Source organism: Heterodontus francisci, chromosome 2, assembly GCF_036365525.1.
Source record: "Heterodontus francisci isolate sHetFra1 chromosome 2, sHetFra1.hap1, whole genome shotgun sequence".
Lineage (NCBI taxonomy): Eukaryota > Metazoa > Chordata > Chondrichthyes > Heterodontiformes > Heterodontidae > Heterodontus > Heterodontus francisci.
This window is the reverse complement of record NC_090372.1, coordinates 183,934,274-183,949,699: the sequence shown is the minus strand read 5'-3', so window position 1 is coordinate 183,949,699 and position 15,426 is coordinate 183,934,274. Positions and strand designations below refer to the sequence as shown.

Genomic DNA, 15,426 nt, shown 5'->3' with positions numbered 1-15,426 from the left:
GTACAATATTAGCATTAATGATTTAGTTTAATATAATTCAGTTGCACAGCAATTGCAACCAAGCCTTGTCTTGTGTTTTTCCACCCAAATGGCACATGCATACACTGACTCCAAAGACATATGAACACTATTTAAAATTTTTGGCTTTTGTGCAATGTCTGTAACCATCCAACACAGGCCTAGCCTTTGTCAGCTGCTGTTGTGTAAATAAGGAAGAGAATTGTTAGGTGCCCTACCCCACTCCTTCTCTCTGGGGTCTCCCTCTACTCGCTGTTTCTAAACATCAACTGCCACCACTGCCTTGGGCATGGATCAGCTCTCTTGCTCTCGCCTGCCCCCACCCCCCACACACTTCAGCCAAAACCTGTGCGAACACGGAGACTCCAGCTCTGATTCACTCTCATTGGACAGTATCCTGTGATTGACAAGGCATCTTAGCTGCCACTTGTCTCAACTCAGATTCTGATTGGTCCATTTTCATGGCAATCATAATTTTTGGCAGGCCCATTCAAACCTTTTCATAGACCCTCGATTGAGAACCCCTGCTGTAGATGTAACCTTGATGAGTTGCTGCAGTACACCCTGTAGATTGTACATACTTAGTGCAGCCACAGTGCACTAGTGGTGGAGGTGTGACTATTAAGTCCTGTGGTGGGGGAATCAATCAAATGAACTGCGCTCACCTGGATAGTTTTGAACTTATGTGTTTTTGCAGGTGCACCAATTGAGGCGAATGATGAGTATTCCATTACAGTCCTGACTTTAGTCTTTTAGATAGTGGCAAAACTTTGGTTAATGGTAACCCCAAGACAGTGATGGCAGGCATGGTCATGACAGTATTGTTAAAAGTTGTTACGACCAGGTGACCAGGTCTTGGGGTTCCCGCTGAACCTTTGCCTGGTTTAACTGTAACAGGATTTAATTTGAAAACACTTTTTAGCTCCCTCTTAGTGAATCCTTGTTCACTGCTCCAATTGTAATGCAAAGAAATCAAACCGGTTTCCTTAGATTTAAACACAAAAGGTAGAAGTTTATTAATCTTAAACTCTAATCTGGTTAATGAATACGAATATGCAACGTGACCACGCTAGCGTGCATACGTGATAAACACACATGCAGATAGAGACAGAAAAATTAGAAGGAATAAAAGGGAAACGTTTGAGGCAATATCTGGTAGTTACAGTTCTTTTGAGTTCAATGTGGAGTCCTTGGTTGCTGGTAAGTCTTGCAATTCGTTGGGGCCCAGTTTACGCTTCAACTTGTTCCGATGTAGGAGTCTTTTCTCTCTTGAGGTTTGCATGTCTTCTGTGGGCCCAGTGGCTTGGGAGAAAGCGAGAGAGAGAGAGAGGTTTCCTTGTTCCAGGTTCCAGTTCAAACAAACTTCTCAATTCAAACGGTCCTGTGGCTAGTTCAAAAAAACCTGAACCAGCCAGTTAGTCATGTGACCAGCTGGTTTAACCAGCCCTGGCTTTGTGTATTGTATCATCTTAGCAAGCCCTGGAATGTGCTTCCTTACCCCTTCAACGTCTGGTGATCAAAATCCATTTGGGTTAGTTGGAGCAGGGAATAGTCCTTTGTCTCAACAAGCAGTGTCTCTTAGTATGCAAATATCGTTCCAGCACAGTGTCTGGTGATCTTTGAACAAATCATTTCTTCACTTCAGCAACAGTTTAAAATCAATGTTCATATGACAAAACTACTATGCCTCATTCTTGGCATGTAGGGGGGTGGGAGGTTCTGCATGACAAAGTCAAGAGGAAGTGCCTGAGATTTCTCTTGTTCAAGATGACTATTAACTGGTATTTATTTAGCATAATTGTCACCTGTCATTTGTCAGCCCTGCTTGTTATGATCTTGCTGTAGGCTGGCATGGGCTGCTTCATAAAAGTTGTGAATGGAGTTTGGTAGTACAGAACTTGCCGAAAATGGAGGCATGTTGTCAAAGCTTTTCGTCTTGCACTCATCAGGACAATGTGCAAGAATACCAATGTAAGGGAAAGCAACAACTTGCACTGTACGAGAAGAGTGTGCTAATTGGTTGGCAAGTGAACACTGGTAGAGGAGTTGCCCTGTGGAATGAACCAGAAAATGGCTATCACTTATTTTGTTTAGCTGAAACAGGCACAATGTTTGTACATGTTCTTTCTGTCTGTAAAAAAAGAGGGCCCTTTGTATTAATATATGCAGTGTCATGCAGGCCCCCACCTGCCAAGAATGAGGCATATTAATTTCACCACACGGACATTAAATTTCAAATTGTTGTTGAAAGAAGAGAAGGCCTGTTACAAGAACTGCCAGACTTTGGCTGGAAAAAAACATTGACATACTAACAGACATTGAAGGCAGGGAAACGCATTCTATTCCCTACTAAGTTGATGCAATACACAGAGCCAGAATGTGGTCAGACCAGTTAGTCACATGACTAACCTGCTTGGCAACCTGGGGTTTCTGGATTGTACAGTTTGAACTGAGCCTGCAGAAAGTTGTTTACTCCTTGATTGAAAAGACCTCTCCTGGTTGGTTCGCCACAACCTCTCCTGCCTGCTTCCATCTCTTTCTCATGGAACTTCAAAACCCATTGAAGACACATGAACCCCAAGAGAGAAAAGTCTCCCACAGTGAACAAGGTTTAAGAAGAATACTGGGCCCCAACGAAAAGCAAGATCTACCTATAATCAAGGACTCTACAGTGAACTCGAAGAACCGTAGCAACTATTCTTCAGATATTGCCTCAAACTTTTCTTCTTTTATTTTTCTTCTCTTTTCTGTCTCTATTTGCATGTGTGTATCGCGTATGCATGCAAACATCGTGTAACCCTAGGCGTCAACCGAATTAGAGTTTAAGTTTAATAAATTTCAACTTTTCTTCTTTAAACCTGAGAGCCTGTTTGTGCTGGATTCTTTGCCTTATAATTGGAAAGGGGTGAACAAAGATTCACCAAGGGGGAGCTAAAAACAGTGTGTTCAAAACTAAACCCTGTGACAGTAAGACCAGGTGAAGGCTGAAAGGGAACCCTAGACCTCTTTCTCACCTGGTCCATAGCAGTAGTTTCCAGTACCCGCAAATGCACCACACTGCGAGCCCTATTGACAATCTTAAATTGGATTATCAAAACAGTGTCCATCATTAGATGTGATCCTGCGATTGGACAACTTTTGCTAAATAATCCTCTGTGTGCTAAGAATTACACTGACAACCAATTGGTATTCTTGTGGTTTGTCCTGATGAGTGCATGACGAAAAGCTTCGACAACATGTCTCTATTTTCAGCAATTCATGAGTTGAATATTGATGGATTGCTTGTTTTATAACAGAGGGAAAGTAATTGGCAAAGCAGCTGAAGATGAGCAACATGAACCTCAATGTACATGGAATTATATAGAAATTACAGTACAGAAAGAGGCCATTTGGTCCAACTGGTCTATGGCAGTGTTTATGCTCCACATGAGCCTCCTCCACCCTATTTCATTTCATCCTGTAAGCATATCCTTCTATTCCTTTCACTCTCATGTGGTTATCTCACTTCCTCTTAAACACAGCTATGTTTTTCACCTCAAATGCTCCTTGTGGTAGCAAGCTCTGGCTGTTTGCTTTCCATTCTCAGAAATGTTTATCCCTTCTCTATTTTATTTCCTGTTTTGGTCACAAGAGAAACAATACATTAGTGGAGTCTTCTACTGATGGTCATAAATCAGACTGCCCTAATGTGGATTTTCCCCACTTCTTAACACATATTTGATCTCCTGGAACTGGCACATTGCTTGCTTTACGTTGGCATGATTTTGCTCATGATTACCCTGCTCTGTGCCTGATCCTTGTTTTCATCATCGGCATCAGTGATTGCATACCCATTTGGCAAATCCAGATGCACAAAGCTTTCTTGTATTTTCCTGACAACCCCACTCAACTTTTAGGATGGTCACTCATTTCCTCCCTTCTGCTTCGCTGTTCCTTACTATCTGTGAGATGACTACCTTCTGGAACCTATCTCCAGAAAATTTCCTCCTTGCATATGTTCCATATTACAGGCAGCTGATCATGCTCAGCTGTTCTCAGGCATCACAACTCGGTTGTGCATGTGCACTCCTCCTACATACTTTGCAGATCTGGGATATCCTGTATCATGCACACTGCACACATTACAAGTCTGACTCTTGATGCCATTTTTCTATATTTCTAGATGCTGTACAACTCGAGAAAAAGTTTATTTTTGAAAAAGCAAAGGTGTCACCCACAAAGCAGAAAATCCTAAAATGAGTATAAATTGGGCGGTTGGGCAAATACAATAACATCCTCATCAGGAGGTAAGAACAAAGAACAGTACAGCACAGGAACAGTAAGCACAAAAAAAAGTCAATGAAACCTTTCACCTGAAAGAAATTAAGTAACAAAGTAGAATATATCTAGGTCAACGTTCCAGGGAAAGCAGCTGAAATCAATCACCAGATTGATAACTTCCATAACCGATCCTATTTGTCATAAAAACCATTCCTGACAAAAATACACAGCCAATTTGGGAGCCTGCAGGTGAGAATGTGCTGCCCTTGTAACACTTTGAATCCAGCACTGAAATGGCCTTTGTGTCCCTGCTCCATTTGTTACACAAACTGGAGGGATGCTTGGCTACCCCTTCTGAAGATGCAGTATTTAATATAATTCTTTAATCCCCAGCGTCAGTGTCTCACGAAAACCCAGTTTTGAAAAATCTAGTTATAATTTGTCTGAAAGAAATTCCAACGGGCATTTAAAATTTTATGCAGTAAATACTTCTAAGGTTACTTATGCATGACTAATCTTTTGAAAAATTAATATTTTATGCCATAGCTTCATATATGGGATGTGGTAGAAAATTGGCATGCGCTTGAAGTATGAAACAAGCATTTCAGATGGAAAGCTGTAGCAATGAAGTGAATACGATAGTGAATTGCAAATTAAACACTAACTTTATTCTGCCGAGATTGCATTTGTGATCGAATGATTATCACAGTCATTCTTAAAAGATTTTGTTTATGAAAAGTGAGTCTTTCCAGGCCATCTGTGAGGCTCATTAATTTTAACTTATTCCAGTCTAGAAAGTTAAAACTGTCCATTACTGACTGACTGTACTATGAGGTGGTATGGGGATAGAGGCAATAGGCTCACTAGTGTGCATCAATGTATCTGACCCCGGATAAATAGAGACCAAGACCATTAATGCTTCTTATTTTTGTAAGAAGAAATACTAAAACTGATGAGGATATATACTCAGGGTGAAGTGAAACCACTTTTATTAAATCTAAAAGGATAACTTCCTTCAAGACATTGTCAGGAACATTTGTTCCAGTATTCTAAACACAGTGGGCAGCACAGTGGCGCAGTGGTTAGCACCGCAGCCTCACAGCTCCAGGGACCCGGGTTCGATTCTGGATACTGCCTGTGCGGAGTTTGCAAGTTCTCCCTGTGTCTGCGTGGGTTTTCGCCGGGTGCTCCGGTTTCCTCCCACAGCCAAAGACTTGCAGGTGGTAGGTAAATTGGCCATTGTAAATTGCCCCTAGTGTAGGTAGGTGATAGGGAATGTGGAATTACTGTAGGGTTAGTGTAAATGGGTGGTTGTTGATCGGCACAGACTCGGTGGGCCGAAGGGCCTGTTTCGGTGCTGTATCTAAAAAAAAATGTATGTGCGATTTTGCTGCAAACATAATATATTCTTTGGAGCATTTTTAGTATTTTTCGATTTCAAAGCACGACATTCGTCTTTTAAAGTCACGAAAAGATTATTTTATATGACTCATTCGTGGGGTGAGTGTTGTTGGCAAGACCAGCATTTATTGCCCTTGAGAAGGTGTTGGTGAGCCACTATTTTTAATTGTTGCTATCTGTAAGGTGTAGGTACACCCACAATGCTGTTAGAGAGGGAGGGCCATGATTTTGACCCAGTGATAATGAAGGAACAGCAATATCTTTCCCAGTCAGAATAGTGTGTTACTTGAAGGGAAACTTGCAGATGTTGGTGTTTCCATGAGCCTGCTGCACTTGTCCTTCTAGATGGTAGACATTATAGGCTTGGGAGGTGCTGTTGTAGAAGACTTGGCGAGATGTTGTCTCGATAGTTACACGCTGCAGCCATGTTGCATCGGTGGTGAGAGAGTGAATGTTCAAGTTGGTGGATGAAGTGCTGATCAAGCGGGTTGCTTTGTCCTGGATGCGGTTGAGCTTCATGAGTGTTGGTGGAACGGCACTCTTCCAGACAAGCCGACACTCCTGACTTGGACCTTTTGGTTATGGACTGGCTTTCGGGAGTCAGGTACACCAAGCTTCTGATTAAAATTAGGCATTTAATTAAACTGTCAGATTCCCCAGGTCCACACAAGTTCTAAATCAGCTGCTAGGTGCCAGCCGTATCTGTGGCTGGTCCAGTTAAGTTTCTGGTTAATGATGACTCCCCAGGATCTGAATGGTGAGGGATTTGTTGATAGTACTGCCATTGAATGTCAAAGTGAAGTGGTTAGACTTTCCCGTGCTTGAGATGCTTGTCTGGCATTTGTGTGGATTAAATGTTCCTTGCCACTTATCAGCCCAAGCCTGAATGTTGACCAGGTCTTGCTGTATGCGAGCACAGACTACTTCCGTATCTGAGCAGTTGTGAATGGAACTGAGCACTGTGCAATCATCAGCTTTTGACATTATGATGGAGGGAAGGGCATTGATGAAACAGCTGAAGATGGTTGGGCCTAGGACACTACCCTGAGGAATTCCTGCAGCAATGTCGTGGGGCTGAAATGATTGGCCTCGGACAACCGCAACCATCTTCCTTTGTACTCAGTATGACTCCAACCAGTGGAGAGTTTTCCATCTGATTCCAATTTTACTGGGGCTCCTTGATATCACGCTTGGTCAGATGCTGCCGTGATGTCAAGGGCAGTCACTCTCACCTTGCCTCTAGAATTCAGCTCTTTTGTCCATGTTTCAACCAAGATCATAATTAGGTCTCCAGCCGAGTGATCCTGGCGGAATCCAAACTGGATGTTGTTGAACAGGTTATTGGTGAAATTTCTTCACTCAAAAGGTTGTGAATTTTTGGAATTCTCAACCCCAGAGAGCTGGGAATGCTCAGTTGTTAGATTTTTGGATATTAAGGGGCATGGAGATAGTGCGGGAAGGTGGATCTGAGGTAGTAGTTGAAGCCATGATCGTGTTGAATGGCAGAGTAGGCTCGAAGGACCAAATGACCGACTTCTGCTCCTATTTCCTATGTTCTTCTGGTGTGTAAGTGCTGCTTGATAGCACTGTTGACTGATGGTGTGGTAATTGGCTGGCTTTGATTTATCCTGTTTTTTATGGACAGGATGTACCTGGGCAAATTTCCATTTCATCAGGTAGATGCCAATGTTGTAACTGTACTGGAACATCTTGGCTAGGGGGTGCGGCTAGTTCTGGAGTGCAAGTCTTCAGCTGGGTTGTTGTTGGGGCCCATTGCCTTTGCTGTATGCAGTGCAATCTTGATATCATATGGAGTGAATTGAATGGGCTAAAGAGTGGTTTCTGTGATAGTGGAGACTTCAAGAGGAGGTCACGATGATATCTATCGTGGGAAATCCCTAGGGGGTGGGGGCAGAAAAAGAGATCAGAATTTGTCTCTTCAATTTTGTTTTCTTCTCCTCACTGCCCCCAGCACCTCCCCAAACTTCACCACGCCCATCTTTCTTGGGACGTCTGCCAGATGTTAAAAATGTGAGCAGACTTGCTCTCCAGTCTGGTAATGCTGCTTTTTAGCCGGTCAGTTGGATGCGTGTGAAAGCTGTGTGTAGTCGTACCTTGAATTGGTTTGGGTGATTATGAATTTAATTATAATTAGCTTGATGAATAAGTTAGTAAGTTTGATTGCATTAAATATACATTGATGAATAGGTAGCAAGTGGAGTAGAGTTGTTTTTCTAAATTAAATGGTAAAGTCATCCATTTCAATTGCCATGAAAGCCATGTGTGTAAATGTTGCTGTTTCTTAATTTGTGTTTTTTGAGGGGGACAGCGGGGTAGTGAACAGAGCAGAGCTTTGTGTAGGATTGATGAAACTGCATCTGTGTGGTGGATTTACCAAAAATCCAAGTTAGCTGCCCTGATCATCTTTTGGTTATGAGCAGAATTGCTACAGTTGCCTGCATTAGTGCAAACTTAAAATGGAACAATAAAGTGGGGAACGTGCGTTAAATGTAAAGTATTACAGTATGAAGCTTTGTCCTCTTATTTTCCCATTGCAGGGAAGCAGTGGTGTAGTGGTAATGTCACTGGACTAGTAATCCAGAGGGCCCTGGCTAATGCTCTGGGACATAGGTTCGAATCCCATTGTGGCAGATGGTGAAATTTGAATTCAGTCTGGAATTAAAAGCTAGTTTAATGGTGACCATAAAACCATTGTTGTAAAAACCCATCTGGTTCACTAATGTCCTTTAGGGAAGGAAATCTGCTGTCCTTACCTGGTTTGGCCTACATGTGACTCCAGACCTACAGCAATGTGGTTGACTCTTAAATGCCCACTGAAATGGCCGAGCAAGCTATTCCGTTCAACGGCAATTAGGGATGGGCAATAAATGCTGGTCTAGCCAGCGACGCCCACATCCCACGAACGAATAAACATTTTTAACAGCTTTTTTCTGTCTCTTTTTCGTAAAGAAGTTAACTCTTGCTGGAGTAAAGTTCACCCTCCTTTGCCTTGCCTAAGTAGCGAGCCAAGGCTATGCGTGTCAACAGGTTAATCGACAGTGAGGAATAATCTAACCTATTTTGTTCTTCCTTGATGTCCTTGTATGCTTCCAGCAGGGTTTATGGGATTGACCTTGGGAACAGAAATCTTCATTGATTTTCTTTTTCCTTAATGCAAGGACACTGAGGCCAATTGTAATGATACACCACCAGCTAACTCAACAGAGATTCAAGACCAATCCTGGGGCCTCTCAATGTTCAGCCAGATGAGCCATCAGAAGATATTTGCAGTTTTGTGTGTGTTTCTTTGTTTCTGAGGAGAAATTGAAAACTTTTGTACTAAATGGTGCATCTCAGCAGAACTCCCTGCTACATGAGAACTGCTCTCCTGATGTTTGTAGCAGGTCTGTAAGCCTCTCATTGTGTCAAGTGTGAAAATATGTCCTTCCCAGTTTCATATGTTAGTCGTAAAGCTGTTGATGCCAATCTAAAAAAAAATTCAGACCCGATTATTGGGAAGGTTTTTGGGAAATGTTCAAAGTAGAGATAAATAGCAATAAATTGGTTTAAGAAAGAAAGTGCATTACATTGGAAACATTTCTCCTCTCCCTCATCTTTAGGAGCTCAAAAACTTGCATTTATATACAGCCTTTCATGTCCTCAGGGTGTTCCTAAACTTTGCAGCCAGTGGTTTACTTTTGGAGTGTAATCACTGTTATTATGTAACCTTTCGCAATTAGAGACAGGTTGTGACAAAAATGGTAAAATTATTTTTGTTTTCCCTCATAGACATGCCACTTCACGTGCGACGTAGCAGTGACCCTGCACTGATTGGTCTTTTGTCCTCTATAACGGGACCTAACCTTAATCCAGCGGAGCCCTCTCGCAAAAACCCTACCCGTTGGTCTACAACACCGGGCTTTCCAAAGCCAAGTCAAACATCGAGTAGCCTTGACAGAAAAAAGGTGGGTTCACAGTTTTGTTGTTAACTCTAGATTTGGATAGAAGAACAACTTGCACTTAAATAGTGCATCGGGGCATCCCAAGGCACTTTACTGTCAATGAAGTACTTTTTTAAAACGTGTAGTCACTGTTGTAAACACAGCAGCAAATGCCACAACACCTCCCAATTTTCTTGGACTTGACTGTTGAATTTTTAGGGGACCTTCTAACCAAATAGAATTAATAAGATGAATACATTGTACCCATTTCCAAAGGGCATTTTAAATTAACAAGAAACTAGCAAGATCTGTATTCTTGAAGGACGAGAGAATCATAGAGTTTTATGGCACAGAAACAGGCCCTTCGGCCCAACGTGCCTGCGCCGACCATCGAGCACCCTTCCTAACTAATCCCATTTCCCAGCACTTGGCCCGTAGCCTTGTATGTTATGGCGTTTCAAGTGCTCATCTAAATATTTCTTGAATATCGTGAGTGTTCCTGCCTCTACCACCCCTTCAGGCAGTGTGTTCCAAATTCCTCCTCAACTCCCCTCTAAACCTCCTGCCCCTTGCCTTAAATTTATGCCCCCTAGTTATTGTCCTCTCCGCTAACGGAAAAAGTTTTTTCCTATCTAACCTATCAATGCCCCTCATAATTTTGTATACCTCAATCAGCTCCCCCCTCAGCTTTCTCTGTTCCAAGGAAAACCATCCCAGCCGATCTAGTCTGTCTTCATAACTGAAATGCTGCAGCACAGGCAACATCCTGGTGAATCTGCTCTGCACCCTCTCCATTGCAATCACATCCTTCCTATAGTGTGGCGACCAGAACTGTACACAGTGCTCCAGCTGTGGCCTAACCAGCATTTTATAGAGCTCCATCATAACCTCCCTGCTCTGATATTCTATGCCTCGGCTAATAAAGGCAAGTATCCCATATGCCTTCCTAACCACCTTATCAACCTGTGCTGCTGCCTTCACGAATCTATGGACAAGCACCCCAAGGTCCCTCTGATCCTCTGTACTCCCATCCATCGTATATTCCATTGCCTTGTTAGACCTCCCAAAGTGCATCACCTCACACTTCTCAGGATTAAACTCCATTTGCCACTGCTCCGCCCATCTTACCAGCCCATCTATATCGTCCTGTAGTCTAAGAATGAGAGGGTGTAATTTACTTAACCACAATGGCTGATTTATCTAACTATGGCAACATTATATTGCTTTAAAAATGGCATTATACTAAGTTGTTGGGAAAATGGTTTAGTAAAGTGATCCATATTGACTGTTTTATGATTAATTTATTTTTTAAAATATCACTTTGCTAATCCTATTTCAATACCTAATAGCTGTCAATGCAGACTCTAATCTTAGCAATGCTTTCCCTTCACTCTGTGGCTGCTACTTTTGAATTCTTATGCTATAAATCTATTGCCTTTACATTCTACGTGTTTTATTTTTTGTTTCCAATCCTCCAGCTGAATCAAGTTTTATTACAGTGGAACCTACCCTAATGTCTGCAACAAAGACCTTTTGAGGGAAAGAAACATCTTGTAGCCTTGTTTCAATCGCATCCAATCATTAACATGCCTTAAAACGTCTAAAGCTGTGTAACAGTCAATTGGCTAGAAAATGTCGGAAGCACTTTGAAATTTTATAAGGCAGCAATAAAAATGATTTGAACATTATCCAGTGGCTGTTAAAATCTTGACACTTATCTGGAGTGACTATCTGGAAATCGTTCAGATAATTGAGGGTAAATTCTATTAATTGTAATGGAAATAGGTGCTGTATGGGAGTCTGGCTCTTAGTTACTTGTACAGAACAATCTGCATAGTAAAGAATGTATTGTACAAACATACAAATTAAGGGCAGAAGTCAGTCATTTGGCTCTTTGAGCCTTCTCCACCATTCAATAAAATGATGGCTGGCCTTCTACCTCAACCCCACCATTGCCAAGTTGTAAATATGTAAAGCTTAAGTGTAACTGGAAAATGGTTATATTCAATTTGAATTTGATGGTAATTATTCTTTAACCTCATCTGTTACCATATTGAGTTTGAAGAGCAGCCTTGGTTTGGGGATAAGAAGTTTTTTGTCGCCTGGATTCATAAAATGACATTACTGAAAGAGTCCATTCAGCCTATCGTGCCCATGATGCTGTCAGTTTTGCAAATCGAGGATGACTAATTACATAACCACCTCTTCCTTTCTTCTTATATTGTTCCTTTTCAAATATTTAACTGATTTCTAAGTCTCTGCCTCAGTAGCCAATTATGATAATCTGTGCTCTCATCACTGTGTGAAAACATTTGTTTCTAACATGTCATTTTTCGAATGATAATCTATTCCAGATTTCTCATTGATTCATCACTCAATGCAAAGCAATCTTTCACTGTTTAGTCTCTGAAAGCTTTCATAATTTTGAAAACCCTATTCATCTCCCCTCAACGTTTGTTGTTCCAGTGAAAAAAGAATTGAATGATGTCTTCATTCTGAGACACAACTTAGTTTTGTTGCTATAAACGTGCTGAATTATCTACTTTTGCATCATTCCCAGGTCAGCAATATCCATCTAATAGGTTTGACGTAGACAGCAAGTTTGGTGATTTGCCAGTATAAATGAGCAGCCTGAAAGGTCACAGACCTGAAACGTTGACTCTGCTTCTCTCTCCGCAGATGCTGCCTGACCTGCTGAGTATTTCCAGCACTTGGTTTTTATTTTGGCCTGAATGTCCTGCCCTCTTTCACTCTCCTGTTGCTTCCAGTGTCTTGTTTACATGAAATGAAGATTGATTTTTTTTTTATAACTATCTGTGTATGCTGGACAAATACTATTTCTCAACTGCTCCACTGCAGCACCAACCCCCCCCCCCCCCCCCCCCCCCCCAACGCCCACTGGCAAGAGATCAGATAATTGAACAAAAACATCTCTATACTCGAAAGTCAAAAAAACTGAGTTTGTCTGCAAGTTCACCCTATGAAGGAGGATGTTTTGACTTATTTAGGGACTGATGGGTCTTGATCTCATTTACCTTGAAGGAAATTTAAAAGGTGATTGTGTTACTTCAGACAGTAAGTTTGGTGGTAGAGGAGGAATCAGAGGAGTTGACTGTCAGCTCAACTTCGTAGTTCAACAACACATGCTGTGGTTAAGAAATTGGAGAGTTCATCAAAATGTACCTGAAATAAAATATAAGCCAAAAGGAAGCCCATTTTCAGTACAAGGTTTCCAGTTTAGTTGCCCATTAGCACCCGGACTGCTCATGAAGTGTCCCTAAATAGTGGCAATTTTGTTTTAGATGAGGGTACATTTATCTGATAGTGTTGGGCTTGGCTCAGTGAAACCACCCATGTCTCAGAATTGGAAGGTCTTGGATTCAATCTAAAATAGACTTGTGTATATAATTTAGGATGACACTTCAGTGCACACTGATGCAGGGCTGCCTTGATGGAGATGCCACCTGTCCATGTGCCACTTCTCATTGATGCATTGGCACTGTCCATCAACTTTGCTTCCTGTTTTCTCCACGTTGCTAACAGCAATGTCTGTGAGATCGGTCTTTGATTCGGGGAGACCACTGGAAGAGTTGGCAATCCTAGGCGAAGTCTACAGTCCATCTCCAACTTTGTTATCACCCTGCACAATTCAAGCAATTGATTTTTGGGAAAGATTTGGGGAAAAGCCCATCACTGCAGCAAGAATGTGCAGGATTCTGTAGATCATAACTGCTTTATATAAACTTACATAACAACAACAACTTGTAAATTCTGATGCATTAATAGGACAGAAAATAATCCAGTCCACGTGAATTTTATGCTGTGCGTGAATTATAATCTGAACTGAGTGAACTTGGGTTTAATTAAAAATAAAAGCTTATTGGTTGCCTGCTTAAGTAGTGAAAGACAAAATAATGCTCTGTCCTTGTGTTTACTAAATAATATAGAAGGAAACGACTCGGAGAAATCCAGTGAATGGACAGGACAACTACAGGAGTTTACCAAGAGATGCTGGCCATTGGTCGAATCAGTTTCAGCGAGACAACGCCCGATCTTCTTTAAGTGCCACTCACCCTATGGTGGACAAATGGCTGGAACGGCAGGAGCAGGTAATTTCATGAAATCTGTTCCATACAAGTATCAGCCAACTCTGTGCATTCATGAACAAAAAAGCAAAAATCTGCAGATGCTGGAAACCTGAAACAAAATAGAAAATGCTCAAAAAACAACCAGGTTTGTCAGCATCAGTTAACATGTCAGGTAGCTTAACATTTCGGGTGGGTAGCCTTCATCAGAATGCAAATCCTAAGATTGACATTTACACTCTAGATGGTTAACTTTGTCTAGCTGCATGTTCGCGGACCACGACGTGCATGGCGTCTGCCATATAATTTACCCACAAATCCAATTTTAGAGATGGGAGTTTTCCTTCTGTATTGAGCAGAAATCCAAAAGGTAATGTCAGTTTAAAAAAATAATTCCTGCCACTGTTAACAACATCCTTCCATTATATTGGTGGTGTGAGGAAATGACCAGTTTATAATCAACTTACTGTGTAATGCAATTTTCTACTTCATTCAAAAGCAAACTGTTCATTAATGTCATCCTGTCCAGAGCCTACTGCTAAACAATTAAAATACAATTCCATTGTCTTGAAGGAAATGGAATGTTATTGGCTGGATCTCTGCACAGTACACTGCATAGTTCACAATGCTTTGTGAGCAAGCGATTTACATTAACCATTATTTTGCAATAACAAAGGTAGTCTCAGATGTGTCATTGGTAAGGTTTCATTTCCCTCCAGAACAAAATCTGCCTATCTTCATGACATTTGGAAGCTGTGGCCATTTCTGCAGATAGAGTATTGTGCCTAATTGAGGGAGCAGAATTCTTGAGGTGCATTCAGGAGAACTTTTTTGCCCAGTTTGTAACAAGTCCAATAGGAGAGGGTGCAGTTTTAGACTTAGTTTTAGAAAATGAAGATGGGCAGGTGGAAGGGGTGGCAGTGGGAGAGCATTTTGGTGGTAGTGATCATAATTCAGTCAGTTTTAACGTAATTATGGAAAAGGACAGAGATAGAGCAGGAGTTAGAGTTCTCAACTGGGGCAAGGCCAATTTTACTAAACTGAGGAGTGATTTAGCGAAGGTGGTCTGGAAACAGCTACTTGAAGGAAAATCAGTATCAGAATAGTGGGAGGCATTCAAAGGTGAGATTCAAGGAGTTCAGAGTAAACATGTTCCCATAAAGAAAAAGGGTGAGACGGCCAAATCTAGAGCCCCGTGGACATCAAGGGGCCTAGGGCAAGAGAAGGCAGAAAAGGAAAGCTTATGTCCGACATTGAGAACGCAATACTACACAAAGCCGAGAGTATAGAAAGTGGAGGGGTGGAATGAGAAAGGAAATTAGGAAAGTAGAGAGGGCATGAAAGAATATTGTCAAGCAAAATCAAGGTGAACCCAAAGATGTTTTATCAATACATTAAGAGTAAGAGGATAACTAAGGAGAGAGTAGGGCCCATAAAAGACTAAAAAGGTAACCTATGTGTAGGGGTGGAAGATGTTGGTATGGTTCTTAATGAATACTTTGCGTCTGTCTTCACAAAAGAGGGGACGATGCAGATATTGTAGTTGAGGAGGGGTGTGAAGTATTGGATGTGATAAACATAGGGAGAGAGGAAGTATTAATGGGATTAGCATCCTTGAAAGTTGATAAATCACCAGGGCCAGATGAAATGTACCCGAGGCATTTAAAAGAAGCAAGAAAGGAAATAGCAGAAGGTCTGACCATCGTTTTCCAGTCCTCACT

General features: G+C 41.6%; 1 protein-coding gene across 4 annotated transcripts in view; it reads left to right on the top strand.

The window, feature by feature from the left end:
* Window positions 1-15,426, top strand: part of LOC137349219 (partitioning defective 3 homolog) — a 956,485-nt gene that overhangs the window by 431,573 nt on the left and 509,486 nt on the right. For all 4 annotated transcript variants that reach the window (XM_068014722.1, XM_068014712.1, XM_068014729.1 and 1 more), the window contains exons 4-5: window positions 9,469-9,644; window positions 13,568-13,729. In XM_068014722.1, coding sequence (XP_067870823.1) covers window positions 9,469-9,644; window positions 13,568-13,729 — 338 coding nt within the window. The remainder of the gene's footprint in view (window positions 1-9,468; window positions 9,645-13,567; window positions 13,730-15,426) is intronic.